The 27805-nt window shown below is 33.6% G+C and overlaps 2 protein-coding genes across 4 annotated transcripts in view; one reads left to right on the top strand and one right to left on the bottom strand.

The window, feature by feature from the left end:
* Positions 1–26659, bottom strand: part of LOC124363012 — a 53043-nt gene extending 26384 nt beyond the window's left edge. The window contains exons 1-6 of one of the 3 annotated variants that reach the window (XM_046818067.1): positions 26258–26659; positions 24840–24998; positions 23087–23165; positions 20165–20253; positions 18200–18341; positions 17226–17459 (exon numbers count right to left, since the gene is read on the bottom strand). In XM_046818067.1, coding sequence (XP_046674023.1) covers positions 17341–17459; positions 18200–18341; positions 20165–20253; positions 23087–23165; positions 24840–24929 — 519 coding nt within the window. In that variant the 5' untranslated portion in view covers positions 24930–24998; positions 26258–26659 and the 3' untranslated portion in view covers positions 17226–17340. Of the gene's footprint in view, positions 1–17225; positions 17460–18199; positions 18342–20164; positions 20254–23086; positions 23166–24839; positions 24999–26257 lie in introns of those variants that run through there. The other 2 variants (XM_046818068.1, XM_046818069.1) reach the window with 2 other exon arrangements.
* Positions 7135–16414, top strand: LOC124363013. Its single transcript, XM_046818070.1, has 6 exons — positions 7135–7312; positions 9446–9533; positions 10342–10405; positions 11278–11381; positions 14213–14369; positions 15269–16414. The coding sequence occupies exons 2-6, from the start codon at positions 9447–9449 to the stop codon at positions 15343–15345; spliced, it is 489 nt and encodes a 162-aa protein (XP_046674026.1). The 5' UTR covers positions 7135–7312; position 9446; the 3' UTR covers positions 15346–16414.
* Positions 26660–27805: the final 1146 nt, after the last annotated feature.

Raw genomic sequence — 27805 nt, 5'->3', positions numbered from 1 at the left:
GGCCTTTCTCAAACCTCTGCTTACACACGCGGATTTTTAACTCTGGGCGTGGAAACTCTTGCTGGCCACCCAGTTGCCGCCCCGCACTCGTTCCACATATTGCCACAAATCACTGTAGACCTCCCACGAGTGCAAATATCTCAGGAGGTCATGAATAATGTTAAAAATATTATACTGGCTGATCCAACCTTCCACCTCCCTGGTGGCATTGACGTGCTTATTGGTGGAGCGCTATTTCCACATATTCTTACTCACGAGACCTACTCTCTTGGTCTCAATTTACGTCACGCCCTGGGCACCTGTTTTGGTTTCGTGCTGATGGGGACGGCTCCCTGCACACCACTGACGCGGTCTGTCTCTACTATGGCTGTCTCTCTTCTCTCGACTGCTAAGGTGGACCTCCACGCCTCTCTGCAGCGTTTCTGGACACAAGAGGAACTGCCTTCTCCCAGTAAAAGGTCTGCAGAGGAAACTCAGTGCGATGAATATTTTTCTACCACGCACTCCAGGGACCGTGAGGGTCGATATATGGTCCGCCTCCCTTTCAAGGACACCAATACTCATCTGGGAAGTTCCAAAGTTTATGCTGAAAGTAGACTCTATTCACTAGAGCGCAAGCTCCACGCTCCCACTAATGTGGAGTATTATAATTTATATTCTGATTTTATACATGACTATCTCTCTCTAGGCCATATGCAGGGCTGCCCTATTCCTGACTTAAGCACTCCCCACTACTTTCTGCCACACCACGGTGTTTTTAAGGCACAAAGTAGCACCACCAAACTACGCGTCGTTTTTGACGCCAGTGCCAAAACCAGTTCCGGACTCTCTCTCAACGACACTCTGTTGACCGGACCTAAACTGCAAAATAATATTTGTGACATTCTTCTGCGCTTTCGCCTTCAGAACTTAGTGTTCTCTTGTGACATCAGACAGATGTACCGCCAAATCAAGGTGCATCCTGACGATCAACATTTCCAACTGATCTTATGGCGTGATCACCCCACCGACTTGATGTCCACGTTCAAGCTCACGACAGTTACCTACGGCCTGAACTGTTCACCCTACTTGGCCATCAAAACGCTACATCAATTGGCAGAAGACGAAGGTCACCGCTACCCTCATGCTGCTGAGATTCTCAAGCACCAGAGCTACGTCGACGACCTGATCTGCGGAGCTGAGACTGAAGAACTCGCCGCTGAACTTCAAGATCAACTCATCAAACTCCTTCGGCTCGGTGGCTTTGAGCTCCGGAAGTGGGTCTCGAACTCTCCGAGACTTCTGCAACACCTTCCTGGAGATCATCGGGAAATCCCAGTTTTTCTGCAACCCTCTCAGGAGCCTCATTTCTCTATTTTGGGCCTAAAATGGACCCCTCTGACTGACGCTTTTACGTTTAATTTTAATTTCTCTTGTGAAAACCCCACTAAGCGTAAAGTGTTGTCTCATTTCTCAAGTCTATGACCCCTGTGGTTTTTTAGCGCCTTGTATAATGCTCGCAAAAAATATCATGCAACTCGTATGGATTTCTGGCATAGATTGGGATGATCCGCTCCCTCCAGAAATATACCAAAAATGGCACGCCTTTTTATTTGAACTTAAGCACGTTGCTACTATTACAATTCCTCGTGCTACCCCTACTCTGCTGCTACTCACTGGGACTTGCACGGTTTCTCTGACACCTCAGAACTAGGCTATGCTACTGTAGTCTACATCCGCTCTACCTCCAATGACACGGTGCACGTAAGCCAAGTTATGGCTAAAACTCGCGTCGCTTCTCTCAAAAGAGTGACGTTGCCCCGACTGGAGCTATGCGCAGCTCATCTCCTGGCCCAAATTGTGAAATATTGTGTTACTCAATTAGCTCCCACCCGCAAGTTTGGTTCTATTGTTTGCTGGTGCGACTCTACTGTGACCCTCGCGTGGAGTGAATCCGTGAAGGACATCTTCCGTCTTCACGCCTGCCTCCAAGACAGCAGCCTATTTCCACACTTCCTGATCACAACCTGGTCCTCAACAACAGCAGACTACGGTTACCCCTCATGAAAACAAAGGTAACTGTTTATTTTCTGCACTTTATTTGAATATGCACTGTTCATAAACTCATTATGTGTAACCTGGTGAACTCTTGTTAAAATCAGTGTGTTCGGCGTCTTTACTGCCTAGTGTGAAGTGGTCCTTCTTAATCGAGCCTCTAAAATCTTATTTCACGGTTCTCATAACCAAAATTCATTCTTTTCAATTACAAGTAAAACTTTAAAAGAACTAATATGACAAACCATTGCTGTAACTCAAATTGGATGGAGAGTTGGAAAGAGACATAATTACATGAGTATTACATATTAAGCCATATAAGAACCAACCTAATTTCATATTTAATAACAACTTTGCCTTCATATCGGTACGCATTCAGAGGAAGCCAGAGGTCACCCAGAACGAATGTTCAATCGCACCACGCACAATGGGAACTATCGGAAACAGAAACAGCTGCGTGACGGCATGAAACCCGGGAACCAAGTTTTGGCTTAATGGGGCTAAAAATGATACCATGTTAAGTTTTTATTAAAAATAAAATATCCCAGTTTATATATTAACATCTATGACATGTCGAGTAAAGTAGCCCGACAAATTACGCTCATAATGAATACTCTTTCAATCTAAGTTACTCGGCTAGGAAAACACTTTGCTCAGAAAAATAAACACGTGATCTCTATTACTCAGTTCAATGAGGAGTTGGCCTGTTCATTGATTGGCGTGCTAAAGGAACCGCGTATCCCGAGAGTAACATCAACTGGTCATCACCTAATGTAATCTCTTTTGTTGGGGGAGCATGAAAACGCATAGCAAGGAAAGTGTACAAAATGTGCTACAAAAGAGTGTCTGAAGAAAAAGGACGAAGTGTGGCAAGAAATATGACACAGGGAAGCTAGCTACATTTTGTAGTGAATGTTCCGAAAAACCATTTTGTCCTACTCTTTCCAGTTCAAGTAGTTTTATTTCTTTTAGTTCCGACAGAGTGCAGCACAAGCGGCAAGCAAAATAAAATGGCTACCAGCTGTATAGTGATGCTGTCGGGTAACTTCACTAAGTTCCGTAAGTTCCGTAGACTAATGGTTACAGTCTTGGCTCTCTAACCAAGAAATCACGGGTTCAAATCCCTGGGAGGTCCAATCATGTATTTTGTACTTTAATAAAAAAAAACAGTGCACTTTGAAGCCGGCATAGCTGACGTTGAGGCTTAATTGAGATAAAAAAAAACTTCACCCGACGAGCTATGTCTTAACGACCAAGTATGTCACCTGGGTTGGCCCGACGCGGCAGCTTAAGTGTTAATATGTCACACGTTCAAACCTCTTATGAGTGTACAGTTTATTAACACATTTATGTATTGTGATATTTACTCGTTGCTATCACGGTACACAAAATACCGTTGTATGTATGTGTGCCAACGCTCACCTAAATCCCATATAGTGACATAGACTGTAATTGAACTCAGTGTTCCTCATATAAACATTACGCTAGATACACAATTTTAAATCTATAATTAATTTTCGAGATATCGTCCGGCAGACATGCAGATAGACACACGGACAGACAGAAATGAAAGTTTCCAGCCCATAGAGTGATAGACTTCCCAGACGTTCAACTAATAAAAATTTATTTTGTATCTTTTATATTTTGCTTTAGGTTATTGTAATCTATAAACACTAAAAATAGGATTCATGCAATTCTAAATCTTTTCTAATTTACATTATAACTACCTTATTTTTACTTTCAAAACTGAGTTTTAATTAAAAAAGGTTATTTGATGGACAGGCCGTTAAAAAAGATTTTATTTATTGGTATTAAACGCTCAAAGCCATTATAGGTTTGGAATGTTATAGATTATGCTACCCTATTGTGTCAGTTATATCAATAGAACAAGGCAGCCTGGACCAGTGCCCGCGCCCAGATATTTAATGCACGTTTGTCCAGTAGGACACAAAGGGCTAACAGTCTTTTTATGAATGTCTGTGTTGCCCGTAGGAAGATTAATTTTGCAATATAAACTGTAGACTGTGTGATCAGTGTCGGTAACACAACACATAACATCATTGGTATGCCTTCCAACACACGATTTGTAACGCTGGTCGATTTATTGATACCGAACGATTGAGCAGGTTCCCGTCCCAATATTCGTAAGTAACAAAACATCTACTGTAGTGTAGTGGTTTTGGGGGGTGTTACTCCCAAAGAAATAAATGTTTGTAGAAAATAATATATTAGTAATCATTGTTTCAAATCAACTTGTAAATTATGAAATACTGCTATTATACTATTGCTATCAGATATACTGCTATTTTAAAGTAATGTTGCCAAACTCATTAATTAGTAGTGGTGTCAATGTTCTAATATATAAATACCATTATTTTAACTAAACAGGTTGTTTACTAGCACATACAAAATTTATTTTTATAGCAAATATATGTTAATAAAAAAATTACATAATTCATGGTTCATTTAAAAAAACATAGTCAATTAATTCCTCAACAACAAAAAACTACATCTGTGACGTATTTCCCTTAGCATTTGAGGCGTAGGTCTAAACAATTGTTCTCCACTGCTACCTTCTTTCTACACTTTTCCAACTCTTCTATTGTCTTCTTCCTTCCTTCTTTCTTCCTACCTGGCCCAATCTAGTGGTTTCTTGTTCAGGACTTAATCTAGTTTTCTCAATTGTTTAATCGATAAAGGTCTTTGTTTTAAATTGTTTCTGGCCACCATGTATTTATTATTAGGTTTCGATTTCGTGCAGCAATAATAACTTATAACTTAAACCAAAAGTCAAATTTTTTACATTTGCTTTCATTTACATTCCTGCAATATTTACAGGGACTTAAAGACATACATTATAAGTAATGCAGGTGTAAATTTTAATACCACGGTTTCATATTTTACTTTTCAGCTCTAGGGTAAGTAATGGTCTCCACCTCAAAAATATATAAAGGATAACTAAGATGAATGAAATGAAAGATGTATGTTTCACTACTCATTTCTGTTATGAATTTTGGTTATTATCTGTGGAAATACTAAAATAGCTAATCATTTTTAATTTCACCACTATTTAACATACTATATACATATAATTAATAGAAAACAACGCTTCCGTGAAACAATTCCAATTCAAACAAAGTTACAACGTTTTCATATTCGGAGTTCATCTGAATACAATTCAAATCTGCCAATGTATCAACAATGGCGCCCGCGTCGGTAAGCTTATGTCATTGTTCCGGGTTATCAGCAAATAACAGCAGGGCTAAACAAATACTCCTCTGTAATAATCCGAATTTGTTCAGCCATTGCCAGTTAAGCCAACATTGAGTATTGTTTGTTTCCAACATACGTTGTATCTAATATGTTCACAGTAATACTGTAATTTCACATCGATACCAGTTTTAAAATATGACAATTTTCCGGACGCTTTCATCGTCATACGTATCAAAATGAACCACTATTTTTTTGAAAATTGAAATCTTCCTTCTCCTTCAGGTGTTGGAGATGAAATGTTTGTTGTAAATTTTAGTAAGGCAGGTGTGTCAGTACACTTTTAGTTTATATTTTGTACATGTTTAGCCTTACGTGTTAGGAAAAGCTGAGGAAGAGGGCGCATTTCAATAATAGAAACGTAGTGTTAATAGTCAAAATAAATCCATGGGGAATAACAAACTTAGATAAAACAAATAATAATAACAGGTAAAGGAAATTAGTTTTCTAATTTTCTAGGAACTATCTTTACTATAAGAAAATAAATGCTTTCGCTGAAAAAATATTGTAAAATTCTATGGTGATAAAACACTGTCTTCAATATCTTAATCGATAAAAATGCCGTTTTAAATCAAAGATGGCCAGTTAATTAAAATCTTTAATTACAATTATATGACTTATTTAAAACATCGAAATTCATAAAAAATAACATTTAATAAAATATTTATAAATTAAATTACATCAGCAAAATAATATACTATAGTAACAACCAGAGTCAAGAAACAACCTTAAAACACAAGGTAAAATACATTTATTGATCAAGAACAATAACAGATTCCTAAAATATCTTCAGCACTAAACCAAATATATTTGGTCAAAACTGTATTAGAAAATAGCACGTGTGCTACAGATTGCTACACATGTCCTGCAAAACTTCAAACTCACTGTAGTAAGTTTTACTTGTCAGTAAACCTAGCACAGTATTTTTAAAACCAGCCATTTTAAGCTTCTTTAAATGATAAAAAAACTTAATGTAAAATGTAATTCCATTATAATTTGGTAAATTTTAAATAATGTTAATTTATGAATAGGGAATAGCAGTCTGTCTTTGAAATAAGTGTTATACCGATGTTTATTTTAAATAATGAGTTCTAAATTTAGGCGACATGAATAACAACTAAACAGTTATGAATATACAATGATGGAATGATTACATTTCCAGTTCTCTAAAGATGTTTTTACACGGGGCTCTTCTGTTCAATATATATGTTCATATATGTTTATACAACATAGTTCTTATATATCTCTTTTGAATTTTAAAAACATAAATAATAACTGAAACACTCCCCATATATGTATTTCATATTGTTCTAATGAATAACAGTAAACGTAATAAACTGCAATTTTAGTCTTAATATTAACCGACTCCCTCATTTTGTACATTTCGTAGCAAGCAGAGCTCAATTTTCTATTTATCAGTTACTAACCCTAAAAATGTAGTTGTGGCAGCTGTATTCAGTAATGAGTTACTGAGATTTATCTCAAAATTAGACGATGCCCTACTTGATAATGTCTTAAATTTTACAATTTCTATTTTATCACTATTTAAATCAAGCCCGTTGCAACTAAGCAATTTGTCCAAATCCGCAAGTGAATTTACTCTCTTTATTATGCCTTACTCTCTCTTACATTTTACTATCAATTTTATTTTATCTGCGTATAAAACCAGGCTATTTTTAACACTATATAGCAATCGTTTATACAAATTATAAATAACAGAGGGCCTAAAATAAATCCATGTGGTACACCGATATGTATGATTATGTAAATTTAGTAACATTATTACTGAGTAATTTTCTTTTTTCTATCGGGCAGCATCCACCAATTTCTTGCCTTGAACAACTGACAGCGTAAGCAGCCTATGCCTGTGTACAGCTGAGACGATACGTTAATCTCTGTGGGCGGGACTATGACATTGTTGTGGACCAGCATCCGCCAATTTGTTGACCAGTCGAGCGGTGTTACTGTGCCAGCTGCAGGTCACACAGTCGAAACTCCACGGGCTCACGTGAGTATGGTTGTGGTTGTTTTACACGGTTACGAAAAACACATTACTTAAAGTGGCCTTATATAATATTTATCTGTACGAAGATTTTCAAGACAATGAGTACTTTCTGCAAGTTTATTAAATGCTGCTGGTTAACTAGAAAATGCACAAAAAGCTCTTCGTTGAGTCTGAGAACTAATATAATTTATTTTTTCATATTATGTGATCACGCGTGAGCCGTAAGAATCAGTGTAATGAAGGAACACAGAATATAGATTTTATTCCAAAACGTAGCTTGAATATTAGTCATTATTAAGAAGATTTCATAGAAGTAGATTTCTGTCGTTCTGTTCTTTGATCATGACCCTTACTATCCAAAACCATCATAGTTCGTAAATTTATGCCACCTGTTCTCACGTTGTGAATGCCAGTCACCTCTGCAGGAATGTCTTTGGGAATGAGACAGATTAGAACATTTCCTGTCCCCCAGACACATGTGCAGTTTAAGTCCAAGTGAGCCCCTGTTAACTTGTTGTATATGCCAGTCAGCTCTGCGGAAATGTCATTGGGAATGGGACAGATTACAACATTTCCTGTCCCCCAGACAAATGTGGGGTTTAAGTCCAAGTGAGCCCCTGTTAACTTGTTGTATATGCCAGTCAGATCTGCGGGAATTTCTTTGGGAATTTTAGTTATTAGAAAATGTCCTGTCCTTTAGACCTATGGGTGGTTCAAAGTAAAGTTGTAGGTAGCAGTGCCAAGGACTCGTAACATTCATTTGTCAGTATTTGAGTAAACCTTTGTACAAATCATTACTAATTCCAGTTTAAAAAATGTGTATTAATTAATTAATTAATTGTAATTTATTAAAAAAGAATACATTATTTTTAATTTAAAAATGACCAAATGTCAACAATTAGTAGGGTCTCCTCCGAGGATCGGGAGAGGGACACGACGTTAGGAGATTAAGGATTAAGAGGATTTACTTAAATTCTCTTATAATGTATAGTTATCGTTTTCAAAATTTTTAATATATACATTACCTACCAAATGAGTTGTATATCGCACCCCACAAGTAAGCGTCTTGCAACAAGTTCGAGTTCACTTGGATGCAATCGTTGGTGTTGGTCACGAAATTAGAATGAAAATTGTACCCTCCCCCAACCACGATAAAACATCCAGAAAACATGAGAAATTGGCAGATTAATTGAATAGGTAGGTTTACAAAGAGACACATTCCAAAAAATGGCAAAACTTATTGAGATAGCCAATATGTTAGTTATACCAAGCCACATCAACTTAGTGGAATAAGGGACACATTGCTTAACATTTCCAGGAATGTGTCCCTTTTTAAACTCAACGTAGATTTAGTACTATTGATTTTCACTGTAGCGCCCTCAGTCACCTAAATTTTTTTCTTTTTTATTGCAGTATTTTGAGGTTATGTTTAATGCTGTGTAAGTAAGAATGAGTGGTGTACCTATACAAACTTGGTTGTTGTTTTTGTACCATGTCAGAAACTGCAAGTGAAACGGATAGGCCTAGTGGAAAAAAGGTACAGTTAAATACAGAAGAGCATGTATTTAATAAAAAAAACTTGCAAGGCGTAGGGGAGAAGAATTTGTTACTTCAAAATTATTGCTTGTTCCAGAAAAATTTACGTGGCCAAAGTGTGAGTGCAATCAACAATGTATGAATAGTTTCAGTAATGATGAGAAGGATGGTAAACCAAAAGATCGACAGGATACGATTTAAATGGGCTTGATTGAAAGATGTGATGTTGCCAGACTTAGGCCTTCAACTGAACACCCATAACAATTCAACTCATCTTTTAAATATTTTGTAATGAAATTTACAGCTCGGGCTCAAGTATGTCGAAAGGCTTATATTAGCCTTCAATCATTGGCAAGCAAATTGGACATTAGGCTAATTCGGATAATCAATTTGGACACGTATTTTGGATAATCACTTAAAGAATGAGAGTTAAACACTTTAACCGAGGTAATGCTGTTTTGCCTGAAATTAAATGAAAATAAGTGAACACATAGAATATTTTCCAAAACACGTAGCTTACTATACAACATGTAATAAATTATTTGACTCTCATTTCTTTTTACCGATATATAGACAACTTTTCATACTCACTTTCCCTAGGATGGAGTTAAAGGTGCCCGAGGTGCAGTCCTGTTGCTGGTGCGTCTCGCTTAGGACGGGGGCCAAGATCTTTGGATTTCTCTCTTTGGTGAGGAATTTATATCCAATACCTTCTTAGTTCATATGGCAATGTAGTATTTACGGACTTGATTTAAATACAACATATTTAAACCATTCAATGATTGTATAAATAGTTATCCTCAAAGTTGTCTATAGGTAATAATCATCTTCACTGCTGGATTACTATGTTTGCATATCTTCAATATTATCTTTACTATATGATATCCAGGTCCCAAAACCAATCCCCGTTTAGAAAACTATATATATAGATCTAATTCAGACTAAATATTCTTTATTTATTATTTATAAGGTGTCTGTTCTACTGGTTTGAACGCATTATTATTTAAATATACAGGGCGGTCATAAAAAGGTATCACAAACTTCAGTACATGATATTTGATTTTAAACAAAAACGAGGCATTTCTCAAACAATGTTCATTTGCCTTTTGTTGAAAACTATCAGAGTACTATAACTCGCAGAAGTTTTTGGTTCCATTTTATGAACATCCTGTATATAGAATTCATCCTCCAAGGATACTTTTTAAGTTCCATATAAACATGTAACCAAAGCTTCCACTATGTTGAGCAAACGTGTTAAAACGCTACACTTAGTGGTACATGTTAACGCCAGTGTAATTTAATGCTGACGTACATTTTATTGTTCAATATTTACACTTTAATTGCAATATTTTGTAAATCTACAATATATTACACTACGTAAATATAATAGTATAAATACTTTGATAGACACGTGTTAATGGAGCTATTTTCACATTTAAAAATCAATATCTACGTAATGTTTAAAAGTAATTGGTATTTAATGTTGTTTTGCACAGGTAGGCGGATTGTTACTGTCTGTGGCAACAGTTGTGCAGATCTTGATCCTACCAGAACTGCCCGGTAAGTTTAGATTTCAAGCCATACAAAATGGGCTTGAACAATAGTATCCATTCATTTATATATTTCTATTAATTCATCTGCAATGATAACTTTAGAAATATTCAGTGGCTGAGCATTAGTAAAGCCTAGCACTCGAGGGACTGCAAAAGACTAATTTCTGTCAATATTTCTCTCCCTCTATTTCTGCACGATATATCAAATAAGAATTGCTCTAAATACTTTAAATTCTGCACGAAACTTCATTTATACAGGGTGTCAATAAGTGAATGGATCAAATTTAAAAATTTTATTCTTTAAGTCTTATCATTTGTTTGTCCGTTTGTGGGGGTGTTTTTTTACTAAAATAGAACTCTTAACTCTAAATTGAATAAGGGTATAACTACAAACCTAACAAAACGTTTTGTCTATTTACAAACTATTTCATAATTAGCACTTGCTGTTGTGAAAACAAACTGTATCAATTCCAATAAGGTTTATAACTAAAAAAAGAAACAGTCTTTTGGTCTTAATGGCAACGTGGTGAATCTACAATTTCCCACTTAAACCAGTACAACATTTCAGAAATATAAAGAAAAACATTAGACTATCTTTAAAATACAAAAATAATCATTTATAGCTTAAGAGGATCCTTTTTGAAAATAGTTATGAATATGAGTACTTAATTTAATAAAACTCTTTCTTGCCAATAATTTATTTCTAGCTTTAGTGTGTTGTTGATTATTCATGATTACACGAATTGATTACTGTGTTTGATTTCAAAAATTTAACGTTTAATAAATATTTTCCTACAATAAAGTAAAATTATAAGCGGATACCTTATTCCCAGGCCTTCTTTATTTACAGTCTGATATAAATATAATGCTTCATTTCAGATGAGGAAGAACACAAGTGGTTACTGGTTGAAATGGGGATGGACCTTCTTCTTCAAATAGTTCATCTGACCACATCTTTCTTTCTGCTATTAGGGGTTTACCAGGTAACTGCAGGGTTTCTGCTAGTAACTGTAACTATCCTTAGTTCTTGAATCAGCCAAAAAACAATGTGTTTAGTACTGTAGGCAATATTTTTAAGATTATTCCAAACACAACGACAATACTACTTTCTTTATGTTAACTCAAAACATTGTTTTTGATTACACTTTTACTGAACATAGATTATAATTTGACGATGTGAAATGTTGAGTTTATCTCCAGTTCACCTTCCATAGTCTGGAATCTGACGCTGTCGCAGAGTTGGCTCCTGGAACATGGAGTCATATTCGTCTGAAGAGATTCAAAAAACGTTGTCAAAAAGAAGGTCAAACTGAACTCTCTACATCTTTTCAACATCAACCATTTCCACCATAGCCACTTTATGTGTATAGAACTCGGTTGCTTGGCCGTGCTTTGGGTCATGTAGAAACACCGAAGTGCACTCAATTGTACAAATGATTCACGTAGTTTTCACAATATTCTTTTAGTTTAGGTGTATTTTATGTCAAATATTTTCTTACAACTTTTTATTCAAGAAGATATTTACAAACTGTTTCTAACAGTGTACAAAAAACAGCTTCATAAGTGTCTTTTCTGAATTTGGTTTTCTTTATTCTTCTGTAACACTATATATTGAATGGAAGCAATCTAAGGCTATTAAGTTATGTTAACATAATTTTTACAAAGTTTGCTCTGTGCAATATAAGTATACGAGTATTCTAAATGCTTCACGCACTAGTTATCTTCCCATACAGGTTTTTTTTAATTAGCTATAAATTTTACTGTTTATATATTTTACTATTTGTTACTCCCGCCTTCGCACCCAATGTTTAAAATTTAAGTCATTTGACTACCGGCTAACAGAACTTATGATATAATACATATAATGTATGATGGTCCTCTATGATATTTCTCAAACACAAGTATGCATACGTCAGTTACATATAATTTCAGTGTTCATGGTTAGGGAAGAGAAATCACTGGTGAAGAGAAATTCTCACTGGCTCTTATGTCAGGTTTTGAGCGAGTAAGACCATTTCTGGCTCGAATGGATCATATTATGAAGCTACAACTGAGTTTGCCTTGTTGTCCTGATCAAGGAATCATATACATATAGGTCTCGGCAACTTAATTTGGCCAAAAAACCTGATCTAAGATATTTCCAGTGCAATAGGTTTAGTCTACCTCCTCCCGGTGAAAACATATGCTGATAAGCTTACTATGGTCAAACAGCACCTACTCGGTACATGGGGAATTCCTTAATAAGTTCATGTAATATTAAAGTAATCATGTATAAAACGTTTTACGTTATAGAAGGCAACCTATTGTACTGAAATTTTACATAGACCTCCGTACGGTTCCTGGAATGAATATAGGTTTATTCGTATTTCAAAAATACTTCCGGGCTACGCCCCACTGGTCTTTAAAGTATCGTAACACCCCATCTTGGTTCTAAAGTTGTGTAATATTAATCGAATAAGGCTGTCAAATTTAATTAACTGTTCCGTATAAACAGTGTTTATTATTTTCAAATTTTTTACATTTATAGTTCGTAAATTGTCTAAATATCAACTTTGATTGTTTAAACCGTTTTAGATTTCAGCGATTAGGTAAGTACTAATCTACCTTAGTACTTAACCTAAAAATGTCCTAAACATAATAAAGTCAGAATTTGACTCCAAAGACTCCCTTTGAAGCAGACGATGAGAACTAAGCTAGATGACATTTCTCTGGACCATTATTTTGAACTAATGTACCAATTCCAGCTCTAAATTTTGTAAAATATTTAAAAAACCTTTTACTATAAATTTAAAGACTGGTATAAAAACCATCTTAGTTCTCTGTTGACAGTCGAAGGCTTTTCTGAACTGTGATATATATATATATATATATATATATACTGCATTTTCTTGATCGGGAAACAGAACGAAATCAACTATAGAACAAAACATACCAAGAATAAAGTAAATTAAAATGGCAATAATTTTGTTTACACATTTTTTTAATCGTGCCACCAAGGCAAACTAAACACTGATGTCGGAAACAAAGCAAGACATACGAACAAAACAAAAAATTCACTCGAACCAGTAGTGGTCATAAACGTGCAACGCCTACTCAATTACGTGCCAAGGAGCGGGTAACGGCTAGCAGTTCAGATATAAGATACAATGTAATCTAACTTCAACCATACATTTAAAGACTGTTATGAAACCTATCTAAGTTATCTATTGACAAAAGTAGGCTTCTCAGACCTGTATTTGTATATATATTTTTTTGATCGGAAGAGTGGCAAAATCAGCTTTTGAACGAAAAAACATTTTTAACATATTTTCTTGATCGTGAAAACAACATTTTCATCGAAAATAAAATTTACTAGAATCAGAAGTGCTCATGGAGGTGCAAACCCTTCAAAATTGCGAGCGAAGCCACGGGTAACTGCTAGTACTTATATTTTCTGAAACTTAAATGCAATCAAATTATTCAGCCTCTTTAATGAAGTCTAACTGAAAATTTAGCTGAAAACAGCTTTTTAGTGTCAGTTACATTTCGATTATGACACATAAATATTATGGTTATTTTTTCCAAACTATAAATCGTTCCAGTAAACTTGTTTAACGTTCCTATTAATAAGAATCTTGAGCTGTCTACAAGAAATATTATCAAAGCTAATCAGTCGAATCATTCCAGCAGTTTTCGAGAATGGCGCTTACCAACACATTTAGCATTTATTTTTATTTATATGGTACACATAAACTGTACTACATGATAAAATGTCATATTTGTGTTACATAAGCTTTCATTCCAAACACACAATTGTTTTTGAAACTCTTTCCAGGAAAAACGCAAACTCATCCCACCGTGGTTGGTGACCACAGTTCTGTTGGCGGTAGCAGAGGTTTTATTCATGACGTCTACTATTTCAAGTCGATTCATAGTAGAGACTCAAGATTCATACACTTCCTTTTCGTTGTTTCTCACAGTTTTAGACTTGAGTAAGTGTACGATCATTGCATAAAATTGAGTTACATTTTCTTGTGTATAGTCTAATAATATTTAGTCTAGTATGATTAAGTGTAATGTGAATTGTATGATCTCTTAAATGAGTAAGTAGTACGCCACAATAAGTATCCCGTAAAAGACATGCTGAGCTGTATGCAATATTCAAGAATATAGCTATGTTCAATGTTGATATTTCATACGATTTTAGTCAGTTTATTGAACAAATTATTTATTCTGTAATTTTCTTGTTGCATAAAGGTTACCCATGACTAGTGCAAAAACTTTTACCATCTTTCAGCCAAATTGTATGCAGAATTTAACTTTAAAAATTGCTAAGTCTAAAGGTTAGTTCGCTTTTAAGATATTGTGCGGAAAGAAAAACAATATTAAAGTTTTTCTGGTCGCTCGAGTGATACCCTCGGTAACTCTGAACTTATTTCTTGAATGGTGAAACAAAAGATATATTGTTCATGAAGAAATTTTAAATCGAGACGATATTGTGATATACCATACATCACATACTGGTCTCTCTCAGAAGGTTACAAAACTAGGTGATCCTTTCTTTTTCAGTTGTTTTGGACCAAAAAGCCAGCAAATAGTCTGTGGATACATTCACTTTGGTATAATTAATGCAGTGAGTCATTTTAAGCAAAGATACATATATATGATAAAAATATATGATTTACAATTTTTTTTATAATTATCTCTTCTCAAAGATCAGAGACCAGAAAAGTGTCTCGAATTTCGTTAGTAAGACACAACTACTATCAAAGTGATATTTGAGTATTACTTCATCTAATTCTTAAAATAGTAACGTTTCAGTAGTACTTATCGGAAGTAAAACATTAAGTAATAACTATAAATTGAAGCAAAGATATGTTTGGTGTTTCAGTGGATGAGATCTACGGATTTTTGGTGGTCTACAGCTACTATCGTACACTGCCTGTCATGGACAGTAGCGTAGTGTGAGCACAAGCAAACATATCCAATTAAATATTCCTACACTGCCATCAAAATTGCTGGAGATAAGCTCTTCGAAACCTTCTAGTGAAAACTAAAACTATCATAAAATTTCAATTAAGCACATATAGCATGGAACAACTGAAATGCGAGGTTCCAAAAGTAATTACTGGCTTCTACCTCTTTTTCTTTGGAAGAAAACACGAAGAAATTTAACAATTAATGCACTTACACCATTAAACTAAACAGATAGACTGACACGTAATAAGAAAAGAAATCACTAGAAACCAGTGTGTTACATTTAAAAGCGATACCATCATAAAGTCATAAACTAGGCATACCTGGATGGTTCTATATTGGATTTTCAATTAGCCTTGTATTACCTAACGTCGTTAAAAATACTCGTTGTTCTTAAAGCTATTTTATGAGATTAAGTAACAACATTAGGATTTAAATGTTCTATAATGTTTCAAAAATGATTATTAAATTTGGTTAAAGAAGCGTACTTGTAGTGTTTTTGGTGTTGAAGTAATTTTAATGTAGGATATGCTACTTAATTCTTGTCAATTACTGGGATTTTAAGTTTTGGGCCCAGAAAAGCTAAAACAATAAAAAATATTTGTTGAATAAGCTAGGTTTTCAATATTTATTGTAATCGAAACTGTATTTTTATGTGGGTATTTTAATTCTTTACATTTATAAAATTTTATTTCAGCTGCTATTTTGAAAAAAAATTATGATAAATATTTACATTGTAGTTGATTTTCTTGCGTTGTGGGAACTCAAGTAATACCTCTATACGAGTATGCATAGAAAATGGAGTTTTTAAAACATATTTAATTACTACTTCATATTGCGTTGGTCATATGCATATAAATTATATTTTTATTTTAGAATTATTGTTCAACATACTGTAATAAAATTTATGATACAAGTTGCATATTAAAGTAATATTCCGATTACAATTTTTCTTGTGCTATATCATGTGTTTCTTGTTGTAAACATAACAATTTAATGTTTTAAAACTGAAAATTTTATTTATTTTATGTAGTTAAACAAATAAACGAATTAAAAACTATATTTCCGGTTTTTATTGTATCATAATATCAATGCCACAGTTAATTGACTAAGGTGTAAATGTAGCTAAATCCTAAACTTTTATTGTACTGATTCTAATAAATGAGATATCTGAAAGGTTGATAAATTTGCATGAAGATAATATATACGGAGATGTATTATTATAAAGGCCTAAAAAAAGTATTTAATTTTTTGATTAGTCCAATCAAATGCTATAAGATTAAATTTATTGGATAAGGGTTCCTCGAGGAAGCTTGCTTTGGAATTGCTTCCCACAAATATGAATCACAGAAAAAAATCGGAGGCAAAACATTTTAGGTATAATAGACCTGAACTAACGGTCACGAACTGTATATTATGTATGGCTATGGTAGGAAGCGTTGATACAATGCGAATGTTAGGTCAGGTTCACCTTCTGATGTAGAGTCTGAAGTCTAATGTCACAGGCTTGCCTCATGGAGTCAACGAGAGTCTGAAGAGATAAAAGCGTCTGCAACGGAGGACGTCAAAACGAACTCTCTGCATCGTTTCGCCATCAGAAACACATAGATTACAAAATCAAGTGTAATTTAGATTATAAGATCTCATTGTCTCGTCAGATGAAAAATTGAAAAGATAATTGGTCAAGTCAGTGACAGCATCAGATTGATTTCAGACACTGCAAACTATCAAAAAACAAAATAAGACATCGCATGTTCAAGTAAATATATTGCTGATTTAATATGTTCCATGCAAAATATTTTGTCCTATCAAAGATTTTTGCCGGTTTTCAGATTAAAAAATGTAACGTGGGACAATAACAAACAATGCTCTTACAGTTATTATAACTCTTTATTAAGATTATACGAATTACTTCCCTCATTTTCTTGATATATGTAGGTGATATATAATTATGATTGTGACCATAATTGCTATTGGAGCTCATTGTTAGTCTGCCTCTAGAACTTGAGACAGCTGAACCGCAGGAGCGGAGAGTTCTACCTCACGCCGACGGATGAGGATGCGGTAATAGCTAAATACCACAAGTAGCCCATACATGTTATAAACTGTAACATTGGCACTTGTATAAATAATGCAAATAATTATTATTCTATTACAACATAATTTGACAAGATGAAAATACTGAATATGTTAAGTGATCCTGTTGCATGTTTTGTACTAAAGATTCAATCAATATTTTAAAAATGAGTTACTTCTTGAAATTCCATTAAAACAAAAAATAAAAGAGCAAATAAGTCAAAATTGGCATTGATATGATGCAAATTTCATACAAGAATTTCATACATCCATAAAACGTAATAGTTACAATGTTTTAAATATTAAGGATACATATTAATAATGTTATATTCTCGTAAACAATTACCTGAGTATAATATCAGTAAATAGTAATGGTTACTGAACAAAGCCGGGTTCTGCTTAGATTCCATAGTTGTCAAATCCAATTCCATCGTTGCTTATTAAAGTGTGAATCTTTAGCTTTAGAATTATAAATACAAATTATTAAATCTTTAACGACATTTGACTTTCACGTGCAATAAATATTCTTAGCTAATACTATACATGAAGATAAAACATTAATATAAAACAATATTGAAATAACGAAAATAATTTTGTTCAATCCTTCTTTTTTTCATATCAGAACGCGAATTTATTGTTATGTACCGAAATATATTATCAACTTCTAAGTAGTTAATTTGTAAGTAAAAATTAAAATCGCAGGACGGTTATTTAAAATGTTATTTTTTAGTTTTAGTTGTATAAAAATTGAAGTAGATTGTATACTTACTTAGGCTTAGTGGAGTTAGCAGGTAATAAGGATAATATAATACGATTTCAAGACCTCTAATTAAAATGGACGGCATCACACACTCTAGGACCACAGACACCAGTGTGAAGCCTAGCCACCATCTCATCATTTCAGGTTTTTCCTGTGAAGAGACAACCTACATATTAATGATGTTTAGCCCTGAAAAAAACTGTTGGTTAGTCCTGAAAAGAACTATTGGTTAACTCTGAAAAGAACTGTTGGTTAGCCCTGAAAAGAACTGTTGTTTAGCTCTGAGAAGAATTTTTGCGTAGGTGTAGTTTTAAGAACGAAATCTAAAAAAGAAGCACAAGAAAATTATTAGACTTCGAGCACGACCGCTGCGTAGGGAGCCGACCTCGCGTATGAGCCGCGCGGGTACCTTACTCATAGATCTAAGGCCTGGGACACACACTCCTGGTTACCGGGATGCCGACCACCGGGTTGCCGGTAAACGGTTTGTTGTGTGCTGGCCACACAGTCCCGGCGATAAACATCAAATTGTCTCTCAGTTAACCTTTGAGTGTTGTTCGGAAAGAATCATGCTATCCAAAGTGAAGTTAGTTTGTTGTTTAGAAGCTCTAAATGAATTACCAAAACAACGAAATAGGGTACATTGGGTTCATCCATTCAATGTAGATGCTAAAGCTGAAAAAAGATTTACAAAATTTTACGAGAGTATTCGGACTTCTACAGGATGTCAATAAAATCTTTTGACGAACTGTTAGTGTTATTGAGGTGACACGTAGCAAGAAAAAATACAAACAAAAGATTATCAGTAAGTGCAGAAGAAAGACTTACAATAACTATAAGGTGAGTAAAGAAACATTTTAATACAACTTATAGAACTTACTTTATTTCATTACAACAATTAATATTATTTTAATGTCTTGCAATCATGTTAACTGTAACGAAAAGAATTTTTTGTAATTTATGTCCTAATATCTAGTAAATAATGTTTGTTGCTTAAGAAATGTAAAATAAAATTTTTCACCGGCTGCAGGGCTCCCGGTCGCCGGTAGCATGCTTGCCGGTGTGGACCGGCACGCTTTGTGCCGCACAGCACCGGCATTGTGTGTGCGCTCTTCAACAAACTATATGTTCTCATCAATCCCGGCCGGGATGCCGATCACCGGCATCCCGGTAACCGGGACTGTGTGTCCCAGGCCTAAACTCCCCCTCCCGCAAGCGCACCCCCGCCTTGGTGACGCCCACCTCGCAGCGGGCCGTGCAGCAGAAATCGTAATATTTTTATTTCGCCATAACTTCAAAACCAAACGTCCAATTTTAACCATTCAAAGACCAAATATTATCTACATAAACTGTACTTAGCTATGAAATAATTTATTTTGATAAGGATTAATAGCATGAGTAAAATAAACGCGTTTAAATGTAGTCCAAAAAAATTCAAGATTTTAAAATAAAAAAATTGTTTTTGTGCCTTACTCGACATAGATAGATATAGTGTGTCGCGGACTTATTTGTAGATATTTATAAGATCTGCAATTAATTAGAACATTGTATGGTTCTATCTATTATAGTTTAGGCAGCGTACGCAAAATAAGTAACTTTTCTGGTAGTTTTTTACACCTTGTGTCCGAAAAACCCAAATATCTTACGGAACGCTATTTTTCCAAAATAAAATATAGCCTATGTTACTTGTAGATAATGTAGCTTTCGAATGGTGAAAGAATTTTTTTAATCGGTAAAGTAGTTTTTGAGCCTATTCATTACAAACAAACAAACAAAGTTTTCCTCTTTATAATATTAGTATAGATGAGGATTGGTTAGATAAAATAATAGAGGAAAATAATTTATTAATTGTGATATTAGACTCGTCCCTTTATATAATCATAGCAATACACAGTTGTGAATAGTAATGTATTTCATTTTTAAGCCTGGTATGAATCATCATATGTTTCATCAGGTAAGACTAGTAATATTTACCTGGTAGACTCCAAGGAGAAGTAAAAACGACGTGAAGAGGTCTATAAAGTGAAACGCCGTATAATATAAGACGTACGGAACTGGAAGATCTGAAAACGGATAAATCTATGTAAGTATTTATTTATTTCCAACGGCAGCAGCCATTACTACAATTTATAACAATAATTACATGCATAATAGTAACTTATATAAGTTATATGCAAGTTTTATGCAAAACGACAATACTTATAAAAATATTAATTAATAAATACGCTAACTTATAAATGATACAAATTTGCAAGTTAGAAGAAGACATGCAGTTGCTATTAAGTTACTATATTTTGCAACACAGTATATAGATATAAAAACATTTTACAGTGACAACAATGCAACCCGTCTAGAACAACAAATTTTAACTTGCATATAAAAATATAAGAGATTAACAAAAATAAATATCTAAAACATAACATAGCCTAAAATATAACAGAAACATAACCTTGCATTCTGGCCAAGGAACTGACATTAAGTATTTAAATTAAATACTGTGCAAATTAGGTAAAGAGTTAACATAATAGGCCTACTAGGAATTGATGCACTAAGAGGAAAACACAGTCAAAGCATGGCGACGGTCACAATGGATACTCTCCCAGAAAATATCGCATTCTCATACAATTCGATCACCCAATTGAGCAAATCTTGCCAAAGACTATTGTAATCGAAGTTGGTGGAGTAATGCCTGCAAGAAGTCCTCGAGATTTAGTGTTAGCGGAGGGAACTCTAAAGTCAATCTCGACAAAAAGATCTGGGCACTGCACCTGGCCATTAACAATCTTCCAAAGAAGCGTAACATCAGCCACTTCACGTCGCCGGGCGAGAGATGGTAGGTGGAGACCTCTGGCGATGTCGTCAACGGGCCATATCCAAGTCGGAGCCCAACCATCAGAATGAATCGGCGCTGTAAAGCCTCTACTCTCATCTGGAAGCCGATAGTGTACGGGGACCACACTGGACTTGCGTATTCTGTGATGGTTCATTGGTTTATACACAATGTACGATAGTTATAGCTTCGTTTCTTCGTAATATAAAATATTATGTCACTTGGAAAAAACTTTGTTTTACAAGTATGTTTTTAAATATAATTTTATTGGGCTACTTGCGCTAGTTGCATACACCAGAGGATAGCGTTATAATCAGTGATCGTTCGTTCGTTCCTAATTGGTGGAGGCAATATAAGATAATGCTCTAAGACGCAATCGAGATGGCTTTGGTCCCCGTAGAGTCTCTCTGGGAGGCAGAGAAGCTCGTTTTGGACCGAGTACATGACATCTATATGCCCCCATTTGAAAAATGTACAAGTATTAAATGACCAAGTTAAGAAGTTAATTCCTCTTGTACCGCGTTTAGTTGTACTTCTTTTTTATATGTAGCTTGTTGATTTCCTGTTATATTTTCCCCTCCCCCTGATGGCAAATGACTCTGAATGTTGTGAACCGTATTTGTACATCTTGCGTATTCAAATTCAATTCCTATCTATAGACAGTGTCGACCACGTGACAATCCGTCAGAAAGGATATTTTACATTTCCCCGGCTGGATTGAGACAATCTTGCATAAGCATCCGTCTATCTTCACCTCTAACTGAAGGGGGCTGGTATATTACAGTTTATTCCTTCTAAAACTTACTTCATCCAAATAAATTGCCAAGTTTTTTTATTTAAAAAATTTACAGTACGCTTTATTGTAATTTTTAGATTTCTTTTAAATTATACTGCAATTTTGATCGGTTCTAAATTAAAACTAAATATTCTACGGTGACTCGTTTTACGCAGTTTTTACTTTGTAGCTATATGGGAAGAGTTCTGAAGTAATAAAATAATGAATATTAACTTATTTTACTCAACATATTTAAAAGACCCAAATATTTGATTACATTATATTAAAAAAGCAAGAAATACTTTTAATGAATCTATTGATAACTTTTTTTAAGAATGAATTATTTTGATTTCGTTTATTTCGTCCCGTAGCGTCCTCTTCAAACCGATCGATGTATAAAACATGTTCAAGTACTAACTTTCTTATAGAACTCACAGGGTGTCCATAAAATATTCAATCAAGCCTCACTGCATGATTTGCCAGACTAAAATAAAGTCAATTCGGCAAAAATAAAATTTGTGGAGGTATACAAACAATTGTAATGGTAAGTTTTTAAATGGCTGTATTAAAAATTGTTAGTTTTGCACAAAGTTAGAGTTGCATATGTTAAACTTAGCAGTAATCAGCTAAGAATTATTAGCAGTTACGCAACGTATACAGAATATATCGATTGCTGTATTTATAGTGAGTAATGGCACTCTGTGAAACTCTTATTGTTCCGTTATTATTTACCGTAGTGAGAGAAACTTGGGATTATATTGGTCATCTAAAGGCAACCCTTATTTTAATATTATTGGAAATATTACATAAAACACTTAGCTTCATATAGCTTGATGATTTCCATCTATGTCGACCATTTCAAAAATTTAAATATTTTTGAAACTTTTTTAAACAGGTCTTAATTAGATGAAGATTTTGTTAAGTTTTAATTCAAGGGCTTTATTTAATTCAAAGATAACACTTTTATCAAAACTATACAAGCAGACAGACAAATTGTAAAATATGCAATATACGGTATATTTTACGTATTTTAAACCAAAAACGTCGTATGGTGTTTGATAGAATAATTTTTGAACCCCCTGTAGATGTCAATTTGGTTAAACTTAAAATCCAGCGAGCCTCCTACATTCATGGTGATAAACAAAATATAAATATTTGGAAAAATTTTTTGAAACAAAGGTTTTAGACGTACTACATTACATTAATGTGAACTAAATCATTATAATAATAAAATTATGGTTAATTAGTAATTTCTCTTACCTATATATTAGTTTTTAAATTACCTACTTACTTCCTATCTCCCTTTCAGTCCCCAGAGTATAAACCGTGAATGTTGATATAAAGTGCAGAAAAAGGGTGATACTTTCTGTCTGAAACACAATATTATTAGAGTAGCGACTAACATGTGTTTCTTCAGCAGTTAGTTAATTCCAATCCCCACTTTAATTGAAATATGGTTTCGTCTTATAAATAAATGTTTATAATCCTGTCCCTTATTGCTAACGTAGCTTCTCCTATTATTCAAGCCCATTAATTTGATATTTTAAACCAAACTTATATGTACCACGTTATATAAATAAATAAAAGAAATGTAAAAAATAATTTACAAATTATAGAATCGCTTTATTGTCTTTTTAATTTCTCTTGATTTGTAACAATAATTTTTCTACATTTACAATTGTCATTCCGTATGATTAAATATATGGAATTTCATACTTATGTACGATAAACAGAGTGATAGCTCCATTAATAACTATAATTTCCAACGGAGAAAATGTACTTACATTTACTAACCAATTTACATATAAGAAGAGAACTCTGATCAATCCGTTTACTGTGTAATGTCTAACACAAGAGGATGTAATAATAATTTTCTATAATTGTCTTAGAAGTCAGGTGCAATAGAAGTAATTTGAAGAAATAATACATTAAATTACATAGATATTCAAAACAAGTAATACTATATATATATGTCACCGATAAATCATCCTCTAAGTAAACAGTTCTACATTTCAGTATAGTGTACAAGACCTTACTGCTTAGGTATTTAAATAATTTTAGCTGGTCAATAAATGCGTGTTTATTTGATGGTAAATTCACCTAAAATCAAAAAGTCTTTACATGTCATTCATACTTTTTTTTAATTATAGACTTTATGTCGAAAATGTCAATGACAGCAATGTTTTATGTAATAGTGAATTTCTGAGTACGTTATATCACATGGTTGAAATGTCTCAATAGATAGTGAAAAATAACGAAATGAAAAAGAAGAAAGGTCAATCGCTTAAAATCATAACTACGAAGAAAGTTGGTTTTTTTACTTTTTAAAATATTATTTTACAATTAATTATATTATGTGTTTATTGCTTTAATAGTTCATAATGATTTTTATATACGAGATAAATATGGATATAATAATAACCAAAGATCTGGCGTTATGCCATCGTCAATATGTCTGACTGGCAAAAAACGTATATTTAGAAAATATATATTTTATTTGTTTTTATGATAAGAAGAAAACTCACGGTTTTAAATAGGAAACATAATGTCTAGTTTATTTATATAAATATTTAATAAATATTCCAATCAAAGAAAAATACATGTTTTTATTTATTTAAAACTATACAAATATTATATGAGACACCTATTGATTTTATTACCTAATAAACAAACATTAGTTGGCTATTCTATACACGATTGTACTGATATTTGAACTTTATTTCATTATTTTGTTGTATTCGAGATTTTACTTCAGCAACATTTATCCGTGTTAATCAGTGAATAGTTTGTTTTCTTAAGTTGGAATAAAAAATGGATGTTCCAATCATAATAATCAGCATATCATAATATACCAAACCATCTATAACCTAAATACCAAAATGTAATATTAATATATTGTTTGTTTTGTTTTTTTAAAAATTCAGTTTCCAGAAATAAGTTCCAAAACTATCTGTAGCACTAAGTACAGTATATAAGAAGTATTAGACAAAAGACATGTTACTAATATAAAAAGTCATGTATATTTCCTTAAATATTCTACTTACCAATGAGAAGAATCCAATAATTTTAATTCCGGTCTTCAGTTTTAGGCAATAGCAACAGTTTTTCACCTCTAATAATTTGAAGTCTAGCATTATAAATCTTCGGTATACTACAAGGAAAGTATCTTGCTAATATAAATATTCACGGCCTCCTGTAAAAAACTTTCAAACAGAAAGTACATTTGTTATTTACTCTTTCATTAATAGTACACTGTATTTAAAAACAAAATATTTCATTATACAACTTTATTGGGCTTATGTTAATTATAAGACAATTTAATTACAGTTTTTCGTTTATATTTTTAATTTAGATATTAGTCAACTCATAACTTAGCTATGGTGGGAACGAGTGATTCAATGGAAGTGTTGAGTTTAGCTCCATTTTACCCTCCGCATAGTGCAGCGTCTGAAATCTGATACTGTAACGGCTTGACTCCTGAAATTTTGAGTCAACTTCCAAATAAAGAGATCCAAATAAGACGAAGATGTTCAAAATGAACTCATTGCATCGTTCAAGGTCAGAGACCCCCCTAAAGATGCTTTCAGACTTACCCAGCAACCATCCGGTATGATCTAAATGAAGTTCTCATTGTCTTGACAGTTTCACAATTAATTGAGCGCAGTACGATTTTTTAGATACAATCTCAAATCACGAAGAGCAACCGAGTGTTCTAAACATAGAACAACGTGGCTATCATTATTCAGTACGTTTAACATAAAAACACGCAACAAACTAATTGGATTTTAACTAAGCGTACACTTACCATAGTGAAATGAATCGTACATTGACATGTTATGATTGTGAAAAAGAACAAAAGTTTTCCATTGAATGAAAATATATCATGCTTAGTTATTAAAGTATACAACGAAACACAAAATGTCATATTATTTATTACTAATCTAAATGTAATGTTATATTACAGAAATTCCGAAACGTAGAGATAGCTTTGCCTTGTACATAAAATTAAATCAGCTAATGAAATACTGGCAATTAAGAAATCAATTTGTAAATTTGACTTTTATCCAAACATCGATAGCACGTTTGTTGGGAAAAACACGATTTATACATACGATACTGGTTTTGGAATAATTTATTTAGTGACTCATTTTTGTGTTTTGTTATTTTAATTTACAAACTGGGATTTATAGGCCTTGGATATTTACTATTCTAATTTTATTTTTTAAATTGTGATTACATCAACGTTGTAATTGTAAATTAGGAGTAATAAGGTTGAAGCATATGAATATTTGGATTTATTATGTGTTAACAATTTGGGTCTCATTTATGTGAATAGAATTTAAATATATTATCTTCCTCATAACATACATGATAAAACACGCACAAATACTTACAATTGAAAGGTGAATAATGGAAGTTACATAGAAACACTCAGAAATAGTTAATACAAGGTTAAATATACCTTTCATGAAAGCTTATAGAGAAAGATTGCCTTGGTTTATATCTCTATAAACATTGTTTCCAGATGAAGTATAAAGTACTCACTCCAATGAATATTTAAAATAAACTGTATTTTACTGGACGGATTCACTTCAATAAAGAAGCACTAATATTTCACCAATTCACTGACACTCGCAAGTGCACTTAATGCAAAATTTACCCCAGGACAAACTAAACTTCTGGTTGAACTTTCTTTTGTATATAAAACAGACATATTTATTTGCTTGTCTTACATGATTCTCTATACCTTAGTTGCATAGTAAAATATTTACTTTCTAAATGTGTCTGGAGTTATGCAAACATGGGAAGGGACAACAACAACAAGAACGAGGACTAAGACAGAAGTGGAGAGCGGCGAGTAACTGGTGGGGCAACAGTGATGCAACTGTGTATCTACAACAACTAAAATTTACAAGTTTGCCAACTTAGCTAGTTCGTAAATATTATATCATTTCTTGCAGCAGATAGAGTTATATTTGCGATTCAATTTGTTTTTGTTTTTTTTTGTAATTCCACTGTTTTCTTAATAATTTACGCATTTTTTTGTTGTTTAGCGTTAGTACTCTACATTGCTGAAATTTTCCAGGCATAATTCGTATATTGATGAATACCATGGATAAAAACATACACTTCTTAGTATTTGGAAACCGTGCCCATTATATAAAAATTATATTTGTATAACTTCCGCGCATTCATTATACTGAGTCCCTTAACTCTCTGGACAAAATTGTATCACGTTATTGTTCAGGTCAAGTCAAACTTATTTCATCGCATGAACACGGTTCTCTGGTGATTAGTACTCCATCTGTCTGATCGTATGTTTTTGACCTAAATTAACCAGGATTATTCAGCTATTCAATTCAATCTATTCAGCTTTTAGATATCATTTTTTTTAAACACATACAAACAGACGGATGGGGAACTAAACACCGGCGACCCACGTTCATAAGGTGAAATATATTTGGCTTGACCTGAGCAACAATGTGATATACCTTTCTCCAGAGAGTTACGGAACACTCTATATATTACTATATGTTTATTATGTACTTATCGTCTGAGCATTTATCTAAGTCTCTTCCACTGTTTGCTGATAAAAGAAATCAGATTACTGTTTGTCTATGTACAATTATTGTCTAACGAGTTGACCTATTTTAAATTGAGGTAAAATTCTTATACATCTACAACGCTATCTAAATTGGTTTTAACACTCCACCTCTACTACCTCTATATCAAAGCTGAAAGCTGAAAACTCCAAGCACCGGTATGTTGCAAGGTTAGCCTCTGGGCTAGTATGTTGCCGTTCTGTGTCGAACGCGAAGCTTCCCACGATGACTCGATATGTCAGTGTTCCACCTTCACTGGTGCGTGTGTGACGTGTTTTTGTGCTGTCGGCTGTACAGTGAGGTCACGTGGGTTAATTCTCTCCAGTCTGAACTTCATGCTGTCAGGCCACAGTTAAACTTTGATTAAAACGTCCTTTGCAGCAATTTCTTAAAGTTTTTTGTGACTT

The sequence above is a fragment of the Homalodisca vitripennis genome, chromosome 5 (assembly GCF_021130785.1).
Source record: "Homalodisca vitripennis isolate AUS2020 chromosome 5, UT_GWSS_2.1, whole genome shotgun sequence".
Taxonomy (NCBI): Eukaryota; Metazoa; Arthropoda; class Insecta; order Hemiptera; family Cicadellidae; genus Homalodisca; species Homalodisca vitripennis.
Note: the sequence above shows the minus strand (reverse complement) of the source record. Positions and strands in the feature narration are given on the sequence as shown.

Bases quoted from the DNA above. Each gene is read 5' to 3' on its own strand.
- LOC124363013 (XM_046818070.1), top strand. From the start codon at position 9,447: ATGGAGTTAAAGGTGCCCGAGGTGCAGTCCTGTTGCTGGTGCGTCTCG. The intron at 11,382-14,212 runs GTAACTGCAGGG...AACTCTTTCCAG, and splicing joins TGCTATTAGGGGTTTACCAG to GAAAAACGCAAACTCATCCC. The intron at 14,370-15,268 runs GTAAGTGTACGA...TTGGTGTTTCAG, and splicing joins TCTCACAGTTTTAGACTTGA to TGGATGAGATCTACGGATTT.